The sequence below is a fragment of the Protopterus annectens genome, chromosome 11.part0, assembly GCF_019279795.1.
Source record: "Protopterus annectens isolate FY-2018-M chromosome 11.part0, PAN1.0, whole genome shotgun sequence".
In the NCBI taxonomy this organism is placed as follows: domain Eukaryota; kingdom Metazoa; phylum Chordata; order Ceratodontiformes; family Protopteridae; genus Protopterus; species Protopterus annectens.
The window spans coordinates 201,234,877-201,252,161 of NC_056745.1; the positions used below are offsets into that span (position 1 = coordinate 201,234,877).

The 17,285-nt window shown below is 39.2% G+C and overlaps 1 protein-coding gene across 1 annotated transcript in view; it reads left to right on the top strand.

Annotated features, from left to right (window-relative positions):
• Positions 1-17,285, top strand: part of ITFG2 (integrin alpha FG-GAP repeat containing 2) — a 989,737-nt gene that overhangs the window by 150,185 nt on the left and 822,267 nt on the right. The window contains exon 4 of the mRNA XM_044087619.1: positions 12,567-12,741. Within this exon, the coding sequence (XP_043943554.1) occupies positions 12,567-12,741 (175 nt within the window). The remainder of the gene's footprint in view (positions 1-12,566; positions 12,742-17,285) is intronic.

The window sequence follows — 17,285 nt, forward strand, 5'->3', positions numbered from 1 at the left end:
CTTAAGTCTTCCATAAATGTTTCCATTTGCACTCTTTTTTTGATTTCCAAGTTTCACTGCTTTATACAAATTTTCATAACATTTCGGGAATATCTCTAATACCTCTACAGGATCTCTTGTTATTTTTCTTGTTACAGACTGCAGAAGTTTGGCAACAACACTTTGTTTTCTGTTGCCTAAGTCATTATACTGAAGGTTTTTGTGCTCCAGAGTTCTTATAAAAAACAGTTGCTTAAAAGCCATCTTTCTAAACTCATGCACGTTATCCAGATACTCCCTTATTTTCTCTGTAGCACTCTGTGGTTACACCTCTTATTGTTCTGTAAGATTCCCCTTATTCTGTAATACTTTAACCTTTATCAGCTTCTGTAAATTATCCTTGTTGCTTCTTAATCATATCTATTTTTCTTTTACTTCTACCCTGTTTTTAAACTCTATTTTTCATTTTATCCCACTGACTAGATTCAACTTCTCCAGAAGTTTCTGTCTTACCTAATAACTCTCAAATATTTCTCTGTCTTTTCAATGGGCAGGTGGGGGAGCACCAGTATCTCATTTTTACTTCATTATCCTGCATTTTTATCTTAGTTGTTATTGGTGCATGATCTGACATAGTTATTGGACGTGAGTTGAAGCTTTCAATTAAACAGACATGTTCCTGTGGAATACAATTTCTGTCTAGTGTAGCCCAATTGTTATACATTGGGGAATGATGTATACATTTTCTCTGAATTCCTATTTCTGAATTCACATATTCCATATAAAATGTTTTCATAAATTTCTTCAGAAGTCTACCTTTTTGGTTATATTTTCCCTTCTACATCTCCAGATATATCCTCACTGTTGTAAATAAAGTTCCAGTCCTCACCTATAATTAATATTCCTTGCTTAAAGCTGAGTATTCCTCTCAAAATTGTCTTAAGCTCCATAATAACAGTTTTAGGTGGAATATAAATACATATCCGCATAATCATCCTCCCTTGCCAGTAGTCTCTTACTCCCACAAATCTACCATTATTATAATTTCCCCCTTCTGTCAGTATTGTAGCTCCTCTAGCAATTATTATATGTATTCCCCTGTTCCGTTATCCCTGACATTCTGCTGAATATCCAACCTGAAATCCTTTCTTTATCAAATTCACATGCTCACTTCTTTCCAAGTACGTCTCCTGTAGCATTGCTGTTTGCTCTCTGCATTTCTTAATATGATTCAATACTCTTACCGTTTTTTCTATATCTGAGAGGCTATTCACATTCCGAAATAAAATGGATAGTGTCACTTATAATAAGATGCTATTATTCATACCTATGATACGTATGGCAGCTTTTTAAATGTCTGTTTCCAGCTTTTGTGTTACATGCACCCACTAATGGGTGGCAGGTTAAACCTTTATCCAGTTTTTTCTTGTCATCTCCATTTGAGCCTATCACATGTTACACATTTTTTATTTAACGAAAGCCATCAAACAAAAAAAAATACCCCTATAACCTAGTAACTTAAAACAAACACAAAAGTTATGTACATATTCAAATAATGAAGTTTAACTTTTCTGATGGAAACATTTATCCCAGATTGACAGCTGTACCCACAGGCTTTACCTAAATGAAACTTAAGGTTATCCATGCTAATGTACATGTTACAGCTGTGCTCCTACTTGCACTAATTGCTGTCTGTTCTTATCTTTATTCCCCTCCTAGTTGTGAAAAATAGTTTGAATGCATTCAGAAAACATTAACATTTAGCCTTAAGAAAAAGTGATTTGGCTATGTTTAAGTAAAACGAAGTTATACACTGTTCTAGTAAATGCATTAAAGTATTTAGGTACCAGGAAAGCTGCTATCTGTCATTCACTTCCAATAATTTCAAACTTTATTTTTTCCTAAGGTGGTTGCCCTCATACCTTTTAATTTTATATGTCGATCAGCAAACAAAGTCCAGAACTCTCATGATTATTGACTATCAGCTTGTCTCCATGGAAACATAAGAGCAGAATGTACAGCTGCCCTCATTTGCAGACTTCTCAACTCACACTAAACATTTATTTGTTAAAAATAAAACTTTTATTTACATTCACAGGAGTTCCTTTATGTAAAAAAAACAAAAAAAAAATGCTTACACAAGAAACTTATTATTAGATCAAGCCAAGAGCATTAATTCAGACAGCCACCTATGCAAAAGTAAGAAAATGCATCTCAATTCTACATGCATTATAATCAGTGAACTTTTGTACCCCATCCCTCATTCCAACAGCCCAAATTACAGCATATTAAGTTAGACATCCTTTTGTTCAGCCATTCTTCTCTTTTTACATTGTAATACCCGCATTTCCTAAAATTAAGAAAATTACTTGTTTACTTTAGTATCCTTATCACATGCAACAATCACTGAAAATGTTTTATGGTATAACATAAAATGAAATTATTTATACTACCACTGTTAAGAACAAACATTGTTTTACTTATGGTTAGTTTCTTTCTTTTTTCTTTTAGTGTCCTTCCAAACATTGACACAAAGTGGGGTATATACTTTTCAGTCATTCCTCAAGTTTAACAAAGTCAACAGAATTACAGTCTTTCTGAGACACTTTTTCTTGCAAAGTCATATTTCACAAATATGATTTATGCTTTATCATCTCACATTTATTTACTAATTTCAGTGTTGATGGTCTTCTTCCTGTTCATCTCCATCTGTCAGCCCAATACTCTGGTTCAGGTCCAAGGTACTTCCATTTCTTCTAGTCAACTCATCATTTTCCTATGGAATATTGGAAAAGATTTCACTGGCAAAGTCTCTATGAACTTTATTATCAGAAGAATGAGAAGCAGAGTCTCCTTCTGTTTGATGTCTCACTTTTTTTGGACCAACTTTTGTATTTCCTGTTTAGGCTGCTCTGCATCAAAAAATGACTTTGATCTTCCAGGAAAAAAAGTATTCTGAAGACAGCTGAATACAGCCGCTCGAATCTCACACCTGCATCTCGACATTCCCTGATTGCTGGGATAAATTTGCTTTTCTTTTTTTACGAGTAATCATTTTCTGTAAGCACTCTACTCTCTGCACTTTTTAATACTTTGTCCTTCTGCCACAGTTTTGTCAGGCTCGACTATTTCTGCTGGTATGATTGTATATTTACTATTACAGGTCTTGACTGTTTTCTCAAAACCAGGTGCCAATGTGTCCTTTCAGTTAACTAATCCTGGTGTGGAATACCGTTCTAATTACTTATTTCTTAATTATGACCTATGATTTTTGCAGTTTTATCAGTTTATCTGAATAGCTGTTTAAAGTTTCTTCCATTTTACCAGCCTTTTATTTGCATTGATATACTCCTTCAGTGTTTCATTTATTCTAATCAGTTTTTGGGACTTGAACTGCTTTTTGATGAACAGCTGCAGGATTATTCAGTCAGTATTTTCTCTTCACCTTTTCTATTTGCTTTTCTTTCTGTCTCTCTAAGTTTCTTTACTGACATCCAGGTGATGTACTTAACTGAATTTTATTAAAATTGTCAGAATTTCTAGCTCTTTTGTCTTGGTTTCTTTTTTCACATTTGGAGAGCTGTAATTAAGATGTTGGTCAGTGGACAGCAATCTTGGAAGTCATAGTGTATCTTTATATTGTCAGTAAAGTGAGCATAATTTTTTTACCTTGCTTGACAGCCTGCCTGCCAAGTGCCCTTAGTTTTGCAGAACACCCTTGATTTTGCCTCATATTTTTGCCGGTCACTCATAAAAATGTTTTAAATGAATTGGAGTAATACTTAAACATTGTTCCTGATTTTGGGCTTGTGCCCCCCCCCCAACAATTTTTTTGCTTTGTTCAGAATGTTTGAACAAAGAAGTTGAGATGTATGGATAGTGTGACCTGTTGTGGGGAATTGTTCCCCTTTGGGTCTCTGGAAAACACAGCAACCTCAAATTTTTGCTGACTGTAGGTGTGCTTGATTGCAAGATACAGTGCAGTAACTGTTGCTTTGTGTGTGAGAGTGGTTATTTCAGGCAGCTGATTCCTAGTGCTTACCTCATGTTTATTCACTGATTACCAGCTTTATCCTAGCAGGGTTATAGTGCAACCTTGTTTAAGTTAAGCTTGTAACTAGAAAATGAACAATCTTTTTTTTTTCTCTCCTTTTCCTCACAACCAGCTGCAACTTCTGCTCGGCTTGCACATAGTCATGAATGATCAGCCTAATCCCCCGCCCCCTCCCCAGCAGCTTCTAGTATCACTGGTGCCTAATGCAGACTATGGATATTGTTTTTATTCTTGCTCACTATAGACGGGCAGTTTTGTTTCCTTTTTGTCTTACTGGTGAAGGGAAGGTCCCGGTCAAGTGAATGGAAAATAAATAAGAAGTAATTATGGATGAAAAATGAACATAGCCTTCTCACATTTCTCGCACTGTGTTGTTTAAACCAGCATAATTTATTTCATTATCACTGGATCAGTTAAACTCATTTGGTCAAGCCTAGAAAATTGAATGATAAATAAGTGAGTATAGTATAACTTTGGTTCATAGGTAGGTACTAGGCTATTGGCCCTAGGGCCTATACAAGCCTAGCCAAAAAGGTACCCTGGCTTTCTCCACCCAAGAAAATTATTTTCCTGTGCCCCTGTCAAGCAGAACCACAGAAGTGATCCCCGGGGTGAATTTCCTATTACCCATCCAATCATCAAGATTTTTCTTGAAGAGTGCTAATGAGGAGCTCTGTTTGACATAGATAGGTAGTCTGTTCCAGAGTATGGGAAGTCTCTGGGACAGGAATCTATCCCTCCAGCATGTTCTGTTTATTGTGTTGACAAGGTTTAGGTCCCTAGAGCGTGTAGCTCGGAGGGATTGGGATTTCTTTAAGTGGAGCATTTCCAACCGCTCTGGATTTGACATAGCTTTGTATGTTAGGCAGAGATCGCCTCTGAGTAGGCAATATGCGACGGAGTAAAGCTGGAGTTTTTTGAGTCTGTCTGCGTAAGGCATCTGTTTGAGGCCAGTAATCCTCTTTGTGAGGTATTTTTGCAGTCTTTCCAGTTGTTGTAGATATTTTGTGAGGTACATATCAAAATGGGCGTTGTACTCTATAGTGGGTCTAATGAGTGATGAGTAGAGGGGAACAATGACCTCTTTTTTTTCTGGATGAGAAACCTTTTGTGATGAGGTGTGCCACGTAGAAGGATTTCCTGACTACTGTGGCAATGTGATTATCAAAGGAGAGACTACTGTCCACCTGTGTCCCAAGGTCTTTTATATAACTTTCAGTGTTAAGTAGACTACTTCCTGTGTGGTAGTTCATGGGTACAGAGTTTTTACCAAAGGGGATGACAATGCACTTTTTGGCATTGAGCTTGAGACCATGTCTTTGACTCCAGGCATCTGTCTCAGTGAGGCCCGTTTGTAGGATGTCCACATTGTTAGGAGTTTCGATTATGGCTACTAGTTTGCAGTCATCTGCAAATTTAGTTAGCCAAAGACCTTCTGTGTTAGCCTGTACTTCATAGAAGTAGATACCAAACAGGAGAGGACCTAGGACTGAACCCTGTGGTACTCCACTTGTCATTGGTCTGAAGTCTGATTTGGAGTCTGCTACTTTCACAGTGTGGGTTCTGTTAGTAAGCCAGTTAGCAACCCATCTTGTGACATAGGGATTTATACCTAGTTTATTGAGTTTATCTATAATTCCAGAGTGGGGGATGGTGTCGAATGTCTTGGCGAGATCTAGATAGGTTGTGTGAACCACCTTACCCTCATCTATGGCTTTGATGACTGCTTCAAAGAAGTCTGTCAGGGTTAGGAGACATGATCTGCCTTTTACAAACCCGGACTGTGTGGGGTCCAGAGTTTGGAGATCTCCAATGTCTTTGTTTATGAGTTCCACGATGATACGTTCCATGGCCTTACAGACCAGGCTTGTCAGGCTAATGGGGCGGTAGTTCCCAGGGTTTGTTGTGCCCCCCCCCTTGTGGAGTGGGATAACTGTCGTGGTGCACCATTCATTGGGCACAAAGCCTGAGGTGAGGCTATGATTAAACATGATACTTGGGTGGGGTGACAGTTCATTCTGTAGTTGATGTAGAAGGCAGCCTGGGATGTTGTCAGGTCCCATGGATGCTGTGTTCTTGGCTTTGGAGAGTGAGGTTTTTACCTGTGCAGCTGTGATTACAGGAACTTTGCATTCTTCCATTATAAAGATGGATCCTTTAGGGGGCGAGAGGAGGGTAAAGTTAGCACCGAACCTATCTGCCAGGATGTTGGCAATATCAGTTGGTTCTGTATACTTAGTGTCACTGTGCTGTAACTCAGAGCAGATCTGAGTTTTGCCATTGAGATTCTTGACATAGCTATAGAATTCTTTGTGGTTGTCTTTAGAATCAGTGGCGATTTTGTTTTCATAATTAGCTTTGGAGGATTTTATGAGGGATCTCAGCTTCTTACTGAGGCTGACCAGGGAGTTCCTCCAATCGTGGGATTTTACTCTTTTTTTGCAACAGTTTCTTACTTCTGTTGTAGAGTTTGTTTATGGCAGAAGACCACCAGATTGGCTTCCTTTTTTTGGAGGATAGCATCTTGGTTCTGTTAGAGATAGCATTATCCATGCACTCGTGTAAGTGCTTATAAAGTGCATTTGTGTAGGATTCAGCAGTCGTACCTCTATTGTCCATCTGCATGGGTGTTGTGAAGTTTGGCACTTCTGTCTTAAGAAGCGTGAAGTTGGCTTTGGAGAAAGTTTTTGCGGTTGTTTTCCTAATGGGAGGTGGTAGCGGGATGTGGATGAATTGGGTGATTAGCTTGTGGTCGGAGCTGACCTCTGGTGTGGAACACCGGTCGCCCATGTTGGTGATAACCAGGTCTAGGATATTGCTGCCCCTGGTGGTGGTGTGGATAAGTTGATCCAAGGAGTTGGAATTGATGATTTCCAGAAAACGTTGAGCAAAAGAGTTTGTACACGAGTAGTTTTCCCAGTTAATGGCGGGGTAGTTGAAATCACCCATTATTAGGGTGTTGGGTTGTACCTTAATATTTTCCAGTGTATCAGGAAAAGAGGAGTGGGAATCCTGGGGCATGGTGGGGGTTGGTCTGTAGCAAGCTACAATCTGGATTGCAGTTTTGCCCAGAGTTAGTTGAACTTGGATAATCTCGGATGCATTATGCTGAACAACTAGCTTGGAGGTGTGGATATCCTTAATGAATATAGACACGCCTCCACCTTTAGTGTTTCGGTCCGGGTTTGGTGGCCGAAAGATGTGGTATGAATTATAGCCTGGTAGTGCAGGGATGCTCTCTGGAGCTTTGAACCAAGTCTCTGTCACTGCACAGATGTCGATGTTCTCTATTTTAAGGAGTGCCTTGAGTGAGCGCATTTTGAGGTTTAGACTTCTAGTGTTGAGTAGCATTACCCTCAGATTTTGCTTGCTTGTACCTGTTACGGTGGTGAATTTGTCATTTGAACCTTGCCTAAAAATGGCACTATAGGGGTGGCAAGAGCCTTTGCCAGTATCCAGAATCCCAAAGGCGACAGGTGCAGGCCATCTCTGGCAAAGCAGTGTGGTCTGTCATTCATGTCATCCCAGGCAGACAGATACTGGATTCCCTTAGAATGACACTAGAAGCTTAGCCAGTTGTTGAAGTCAATCATTTTGTCCTTGTACTGTGGTATCATTCTGGGTGATGGCAGGATGCTACTCAGGGCTAGGGTCATACCTGCCTGGGCTACAAGATCGGAGAGCTCCTCCATGTCTCTTTTCATGTAGTCCAGGGAGGTACATCTCAGGTCATTCACACCAACATGGACAATGACAGAGTCATATTTGTACTTGTTGTGGAGTGACCTGAGTGCGTGCGTTATGTGGCGGATCCTGGCACCTGACAGACAGCTGATAGTAACTTTCTCCTTGTTTTGCCTGGAGAGTGGAACATCAGTGTGCCTGACTATAGATTTACATATGACTAGAGTGTTGGGTATGTTATGCCTTATAGGCTGTAGTTGAGTGGCCCACTTGAGTATGTGGGCTGTGTGTCATTTGGGTTGTGTTGGGGGTGGAGGTTGCTTGCATTTCTGCTTTGGAGGTCTCTGTTGTTTGGGCAGATTTTTACTGAGAGCCTCCGTAAATGTAAGTGTGTGTTTTGTGCTTCTGTGTGTGTGTTTTGGTGATGTAGGTTTTGAGGGACTATGTGATGAGTGTGGTGTGGTACAAGTGTTTACCTTCTGCAATTGACTGTCTAGTCCAGTCTTTGGTGAAGAGAGCTTTGCTTCCAGTTTGGCTATATAAGTGCATCTCTCACAGGTCGTAGTGTTGGGTGGTAGAAGGAGAGGGTTGTCTGTGTACATGAGGCAATTGCTGCATTGTCCCAAGATGCCCAGATTCATCGGGTAGACAGGAGAAAACACTGGGAGCTGACCTTTAGACATGCCTGGATAGGTGCTTATTTATTAAGTACTAAAAACTGTTTTCCTCTAGACAAGTGAGGAAAGTTGAGTGCTGTAGTAATTTGTAGCTTATTTAGTGCTTACAACGAGTTCTGAACAAGTGCTGAGCTCAGAGAAACAGATGTGAGTGCTAAAACTAAAAATCTGGCTAGTTGCAAGGGAAAATTTGAAAATCAGACTTTATGGCGCCAGGAATAGTTTAACCCTAGTTAAGTGGGGGGGGCTCAGGAGCTCACAAACAGTCCTGGACACAGCAAATCCGTATCTGGACAAGACCTGCCACAGGAAAGGGGGGAAGCAAGCTTAGAATTTTTTTTTTAGTAAAAAAAAAAGTTTTTTTTTTCAGTAAAGTGGAAATGGAGGAAGCTGGAACAGAAGTTAATTCAACATTAAGAATCTGAGTGGGTTGGCCTTCACAAATGTTCTCTGTTAGATTGAATGAACTAATGACACCAGACTAGGAGGAGTGTCACAGATCACATGTACAGTATGGGCGGGCAACTGCAAAGACACCAAGTATAAGAACACCACAACACTAGGGAGGGCAGGTGAGCTCTGAATTGCATGTATATTACATATGCATATCAGTAGGAGAGATATGGGGGATATATTCCCTTGCAGGTGACATTCTATAACCTTTTGCAGTCCTTGAGACCCAAAACCCACATGAAACACCAATTTATCTACACTGTTTTTTTTTTTGTCTTTCTCCTTAACTTTTCCCCATTCCCCTGTCCTACATTCATTCTGAGTTGCATTTTGTGCACTTTTTGATTGTGTTTTTGAGTACCTTCTTTTTCTTTCTGGAGTATTTCCTATCTTTTTCTTTTTTCTGTCTTCCCAGATTGTGTTTTATATGTCATATAGTGCTCCTTGCCCAGATGTGTTCCCTTGCTCTGTTTGTTTTTCTTCACCCCCCCCCCCCAAGTAATGTACTGGATTTTAGCCTTGGTATGGTTATCACTGCAAGTATAATATCTCAGGGTATTTCCTCACTTCATGTTGCTTTTCTTTCATTCGTCTTTCTCTTTTGTTTTTCATTAAAACATAGTTAAAACATATGTTGTTAATTTCATCAGTCTTAAATCCATTCCTTCTGTTGTGTACTGTGTACTTTAATTAATGTGGAGCTAACACTGCCAGTTACATTAATTACAAAAACTTAATTAGGAAAGAAGTGTTTTTGTAGCATATTCAAATATAAAGAGTACCAAAATGGACAGTTCATGGGAGGAACACGATACTGAGAAGAGTCAGAGGGACATTATTTTAAGAGTATATTAGGAGTTGTATGGGTGAATTCCGTGGTGGTGCAGTGGTAGCGTTGTTGCCTCACAGCAAGAGGTTCTCCCATTCGATTCTCGGCTTGGGTTGGGAGTGCCTTCTGTGTGGAGTCTGCATGTCCACCCCGCGGTCGAGTGGGCGTTCGAAAGACATGCGTTGAAGGTTGGGCATTGGGCTGTCAACTCGACACCATAAAAAAAAAAAAACTGCCAATCATTAGCGGACCGGAGTTCTGCTGTGGCGACCCCTAACCGGGAAAAGCTGAATGACAAATAACAACATTAGAACTTGTATGGGTCATTGTATGTGTAACTTTGCAAATCAAATTTTTTAACAGTGGCAAAAGTATCAAATAAAACTGTGGATATATTGAATGAAGGAACTTCATATTGCTTTTTCTGTTAACCAGAACTGCATATGTACTGCTTGTATAATGAGCTCCTGATACTGTTTTGTTTCTTGAGTTTTGTGATCTTGGCATGTTTGTTTTTATTAATTTAATGGTAGGTAGTTTTACTTCTGTATTTATGCATTATACAATGGAAAGCTTCTATTCAGGTCTGATGAGATGCATTGAATGCTTGCGGTCATTGTTTTTAAGTATATTTTAAGTAAACCTCGTCTTCCTTGTATTTGTTTTTGTAGCATTGTCAACGTTTTACCTCAGATTTGTTTTCGCTGTACTTGTGTATTATTTTATATGGCACTGTTTTGTCTTATTACCAGTAACCATTCTGCTTCTGTATTTGGATTAATTTGGAAGTTTGGGTGGACAAATACTACTCTCCTGTTCAGTAATTCTTCACTTTGTTTTCTGGCAGACAGTCTGTTTTTCTGATCTGTTGAAGTTTTTTTGTAGTTGCTATAGCCTGTCTGCCTGCCAGCCTTCAAGCTTCCCACTACTGGACTTGAACCCATTCACTCCCAGGGAATCCCCAAATCCCCAAAGGAAGGAGCTATTCAGAGGGGTGTCATTCAGACAGTCAGTGGAGAATTTGTGCTCTCGGTGGCATCCTAACAATGAGAGCATACTTTGTTTAAATCTTCAACCAGGACCCTGAGTTGGGGGACAGGCTAACTGCATCACCACAGGGACTCATAGTTCCCTTCCTCCTGTGTCTGCACTTGTTAATGAGGGCAGCCATCAGGTGGTGTCTTGGTAGTCCATAAGACTACCCCAGGATGCCCAGTGCAACACTGCTCCTCCTTTTTGAGATTGTGGTTGTGTGTTTCTTGTGTGACTTGCTTTACATTCACCTCTCCCTAAGGATGAGCATGCCCAAACCCCACAGCCATTAAGTGCCTGAGCCATAGATCATACTCCAGTCACCTGGGCAGTAGTCATTGTTTTATCCCTGAATGCCATTGGTACTAGCATGGACATGGTTGATTTTAATATTGGTTTTGAATCCATCTTTTCTTTAGACACTAGTAGTTAAACCTTTCATAAATTCGACCGCGGTGATGGTGCTGCAGTAGCATTGTCGCCTCACAGTAAGATGTTGTCCTGTTCGATTCTCAGCTAAAGTATCTTCTGTGTGGAGATGTGCGTGAATGGGCTTATGTTCGTTGAAGGTTGTGCATCAGAGCTGGCAACTCGGCACGTAAAAATCTACTGCCAATCATTAGCAGACCGGAGTTCCGCTGTGGCGGCCCCTAACCAGGAAAAGCCGAAAGACACAGCAGCAGGAAGATAGCGATCAGGTTATTTGCTGACTGTTTAAGAATGGCTTGGGCTCAGACATAGACCACAGTGCACCTGTTTTCATATATAGTGATGGTGTACATAATTGGCTGATGAGCTGGCAGGATGTTAGATGCATTACATTTTGCAATTTTTTTGCTTTTGTTCCTGAAGTCACTTTATCACACTAGCATGTAGATGTGAATGTAGATAAACACATGTTTGAAGAACTTTTTTAAAGTTGTTGATACTGCTGAGAAGAAGCTGATGGTCATTATAGGGCCATTTGTTCAGCCTGAAGAGGAGAGTCACTCTTCAACTGCTTTCTTCTCTGCCTTTTCTGACCAGTCTCATTTATCCAGAATCTGTTTTTGAATGCAGCTTGCAGTTAAACAGAATCCATTATCATTAAAAGGCTGTATGTGGTCATTTGTTAATGCTCTGGGTCCAGAGGTCAATTTGCCATGTGTGATGTGCCTATTTGTGAACTGTGACACTGTTATGCAGTTCATTCCCCTCAACCCAGTAATCCAAGAATTCTGGACACAGTCAAAAATAATATGGGGACAAAGGCTCAAAATGGGGACAAGTTTTAAATATTGTTCTTATGAACTTAAAAAATTGATAGAATAATAGGTTTTGTAATATGGGTATGAAGTCTAAAACTCAAATGTCTGTTATTGTTTATGTGACATCAGTCTTCTGTGATTTGACAGTAAACCATATTTTTTATGAGGTACAGGCCAAAAATATGAGTAGAAAATCTGAACAGTGGAGAGTATGATGGAATTCCATCCTAAATGGTAATTACACATGTTCACTGCAAAATGACCATTCTGGATGGAATTCTGCTGATGTCCAGTGGAGTGGTACTAGTGCAGACATTATATAAAAGAGGTTGTTTAGTGTGACAAGCAGCTTGGAGAGCTACTGAAGTGATTCATAGAGAGATACCAGCTGAAGGGTGTATGTACAAATGAATCATACTGTGTAGGGTTGGAAGGTTGGCATAATCATTAAGGTGTTTACCTTACAGACAAAAGGTGCAGGGTTTGATTCTCACATGGAGCAATTGCCTAGGCTTAAAATGGCCCACAAGACAGCCTAGTAGTAACCTATGAACCTATGTAATGTATTGTTTTCCCGGTAATTATTTTAATTTCTCTTTCATTTTATTTAGAATTTAGTGGTGTCAGTGAGTGCAGAAGGTTGGTTCCACCTCTTTGATTTTAGCCCGCTGGCAATGAAATCTGAAACTTCTAGTTATCACGAGGTTCAATTTGGAGATGAGCAGAAGCCTTTATTCACTCAGCACATCCCTGCTAATACAAAGGTTATGCTTATCAAAGATATTGGTAAGTAGATTTTATGTATGGACTTTTCCATTTATTTTTCTTTAAACTGCTTCTTTCCTTGGACAAGGCCACCGTATGCAAACGACATGGAAGTTGAATATCTTTATTAATTTATTTATTTACTTAGAGATAAACATACATACATACATATGTACGTACATACATTTGTTGACTGGGAATGTCCTGATGAGGAGTCCCATTTTATTTGAGTAACAAAGGTTGCTAAATTGTATCTGCTGTTATTAGTTCTTTAGCTTCTGTTAAAATGACTTGCTTATACGTTTCATTTTGAGGGTATCCTATATTTGACAGTGGTGTTTATTAATTCAGAAAAAAGACAGCTTCTAAATACGGAAATGTTATATAACATAATAAAATCATGTAATCCATTTGTAAAGATGTATAAATGCAAAAGAGGTAGTCTGGAGTTTAAGGTTAATGTTGTGATGAAAGCAGAACAAAAAGGTATTCATCCTTTTGCAGCAGACATCCACCTAGATGAAAAACTAGTCAGGGAATGGAGGAAGAAATTGCCTAAGTTGTTGGAGAAACTGTCAGAGGAAAGGAGTTTAACATCATGCAAAGAAAACAAGCATTTTGATGGTGGTGAAGGGCATCTTAACTTTTCCTGATTGAGGAGGAACTGGCTTTGTGAGTTTCGTTTTAGAGAAACATCTGTAGCTTACCAGAAAATCCATTGCAGTGAAAGCAGGTGCACTTATCAGCAGTCCTAATTTTAAGGCATTTGTGGCTGGGTAGATAAATTCATGCACCACTGGGTATTTACCATCAGGTAGAAGAATTCGGTTTCATTGCAGTGAAGGATGATGTCATATCAAAGGTTATAAATTTCAGGGTTTATAAGTTTTATTTCCTTTTGTGCAAAACAAATTCCATAACATAATGTAACAGTAAGAACTGCTGGCAGTGTGGGCAAAACAAGTGTTTTGGGCTGATATGCCTGGTGAAAAGACTGTGGAAGCCATAGTTTCCAAACCAGTGTCTCTGCTGACTGCTGGCATTGAGAAACAAGTGCATCACTATTTGCTTCTCTGTTTTGTCTGGCACTCATGTCAGAGAATGGGTGGATGAGCTGTTCTATGACATCATAATGGCTTCAGATTGAATGGTGATCAGTTTCTCTTGGTACCTTTTTATTAGCGCAGGTTACTTGTTACTACCATATCAGGCCAGAACCCCCCAAAATTGAAGTAAAGACATTCAATAGTGTCATCCCCAGAGGTTTTACCAAACTCCTGCAGCCTGCCGTTGTTTCCTGGAATGCTTCCTCCCAGTTGATATACATGAAGTGTTATGATACAATCATAAGAAACGGCTTACTCAGTCTGGGAATTCTAAAACCCTTCACTAGGACATTGTGATGGAAGAGGATGTTGAAACCTGCTTGGCAATCAGTTTTAAAATCTGTTATTGTTTTAAGGGCTATGCCATAATTATAAGTGACTCCATTAGAATAAACTGCTTTGAAATAAAGTATTATTGCTGGCAAATGCTGTGATGAGTTGCACACTAAAGTGCAGTCAAACACTACAGGATCCATCTGAATCTGCTCAACTGTCGGATACAGAGATTGAGAAGGTAAACACAAAACTGTTCTGATCCTAAGGAACTAATATAGTAAGGTTGACATGCAGCTGAAATGGAGCCAGACTGAGTCAGTGCAGTTAACTGACAGGATCATGAAGAAAGTGGGTAACTCTGATAGATAGTATGTATAGTAAAACTGAAGTCAGGGAAGGTACATGACAGCTATAAAGGGCATAAACGGGTATAGCAAAACCAAAGTCAGGGAAGGTACATGATGGATACAGAGAATATTAATAAGTATAGCAAAACCGAAGTCAGGGAAGGTAAATGATGGATACAAAGGACATTAACATGTATAGCAAAACCAAAGTCAAGGAAGGTAAATGATAGATAAAAAGGGCATTAGCAGGTATTGCAAAACTGAAATCAGGGAAGGTAAATGATAGATACAAAGGACATTAATAGGTATAGCAAAACTGAAGTCCCAGAAGGTACATGATGACTACAAAGGACATTAATAGGTATAGCAAAATTAAAAAACTGAATTCAGGGAAAGTAAATGATAGATACAAAGGACACTAATAGGTATAGCAAAACTGAAGTCAGGGAATGTAAATAATGGCTACAAAGGACATTAACAGGTATAGCAAAACGACGTTAGGGAAGGTAAATAACGGCTACAGAGAACATTAACAGGTATAGCGGCTACAGAGAACATTAACAGGTATAGCTAAACTGAAGTCAGTGAAGGTAACTAATAACTTACCTCAGTGAAGACAATCTAGGCATGCAAATGAAATTCACTAGTATAGTAAAATTGAAGTCAGTGAATATAACTGGCATATATAGAAAGGGCATTAATGCAGTCTCTGATGCAGAGCAGAACTGAACTGATTGAAGATTTTTTCAAGATGTGTTTCCATTGATCATATACCAGTATATTATTAACTAAGATATTTTTTATGTACCAGTGTGCTGCGCATTCTTAATATGTGCTTCAGTTGGGACTTTGAGACACCACTGGCAAGCCAAACCAACTCTCTTTACCCCTGGAACCAAACTCCACAGCACTGCATATCATTTCTCCTCTCTGGCACCTACTCTTTGGCAAACTCTCCCCATCAGCATTAAGGAAATCAACACTTATTCCACGTTCGGAATGCAGCTCAAAAAGCACTTCTTCATCCAAGTTAAATGCTCCTGCTTCAACACAAAATGTATCATCTAACCTATCTCCTTTCTGAGTCGCTTCTGCTCTGTCAAGATTTTCTGAAGATTGACCCAATTTAGAAACTATGATTGTACATTGCACTGTTTTTTCTATGTACTTAGTCTAAACTATTCTGTTATTGGTTACATTTCTTTATTGTTTGTGAAGTGTTTTGTATTTCACTGAGACTGAGCCTGAAATTGGTTAATACTGATCCATATACTACCCTGGTAAACAAATATAAATAAATAGACTTCAAAGAAGGCTGCACACTGATCAGCACCTTCATTTCAAGTCTCCCTGTGTGAAAAATGAAACTGAGATATGAGGACCAGTAACTGTGCCAGTTTTCATAAATTCTTTTACTAACTAGTAAGTATACTGCCTAGATGCCAGCAAAGAGAAACTTAGAGAGCCTGAAAGAAAATCAACTAGAAAAGATGAAGGGAAGACACAATGTGAATAATCATGCAGCTGTTCAGCAAAAATCAGTTCATGCTGCAGCTTTGGTACAAGACATGGCTTCCAGTAATCTAGAAGAAAAAATAAATCAAATGAGCTGAGAGCTGATTAAAAGAAACAAAGCACTGAAAGAATATATCAACTCAAATAACAAAAGGTTGGAAAAATGGAAGAAACTTTAAACAGCTATCCAGATGAACTGATAAAAACTGCAAAATTCAGAGGCTGACATGAAGAAAAGGCTGGCTGAGTATGGGACTGCTCAAAAAGAGCTGTTTCAAAAAATCATAGAGTTAGAGGACAGAGCACATAGGGAAAATTTAGATTTTCTGCTGTACCAGAGAAACTGGAAGGAACAGACTATATTAATTGTATGAAAGCATAAATAAGCAACTGGACTGATATTCTACACCAGGATTTGTTAATCGAAAGGGCACATCATGTGTATGCTTCAAACCTGGCCTTGAGAAAGCAGCCAAGACTAGTATTAGTAAAGATGCTATCATACCAGCAGAAAGAGTTGATCCTGACAAAACTTTTCAGTAAGGCAAAGTATTAAAAATTGGAGATGGTAGAGTGTTTGTGAAAAATGCTTCTTTACTGTATACTAAGCAGAAGAGAAGACAATTTATCCCAGCAGTCAGGGAATGTCAGGAAGCATGTTTGAGATTCAAGCTGCTGTACCCAACTCCTTCAGAATATTTTTCCCCTGGAGGATCAAAGTCATTTTTTGATGCACAACAATCAGGGAATGTCAAGAGGCATGTTTGAGATTCAAGTTGCTGTATCCAACTTCTTCATATTATTTTTTTTTCCTGGAGGATGAAAATAATTTTTTTGCAGAACAGGCTAAGGTGGAAATAGAAAGTTTATCCAACAAAAAGTGAGTCATTAAACAGCAAGGGACTCTGCTTTTCATTCTTCTGATAATAAAGTTCATAGAGAGACTTTATCAGGGAAACCTTTTTCCAATCATCCAAAGAAAAATGCTTGAGAGACAGAAAAACACAGGAGCTGAGTAGAAGAATTGGGAGTACCTTGGACTTCACCCAGAGTCTGGGGCTGAGAGATGGAGATGAGAGATGGAGATGAACATAAAGAAGACCAGCAACATTGAAATTAGTAAATAAATGTGAGATTATAAAGCACCAGTCACATTTGTGACATATGACTTTACAACACATAACACAAGCACTCAGGTCACTCCAAGGCAAGTACAAATATGACTCGGTCATTGTCCATGCTGGTGTGAATGACCTGAGATGTACCTCCCTGGACTACATGAAAAGAGACATAAAGGAGCTCTCTGAGCATGTAGCCCAGG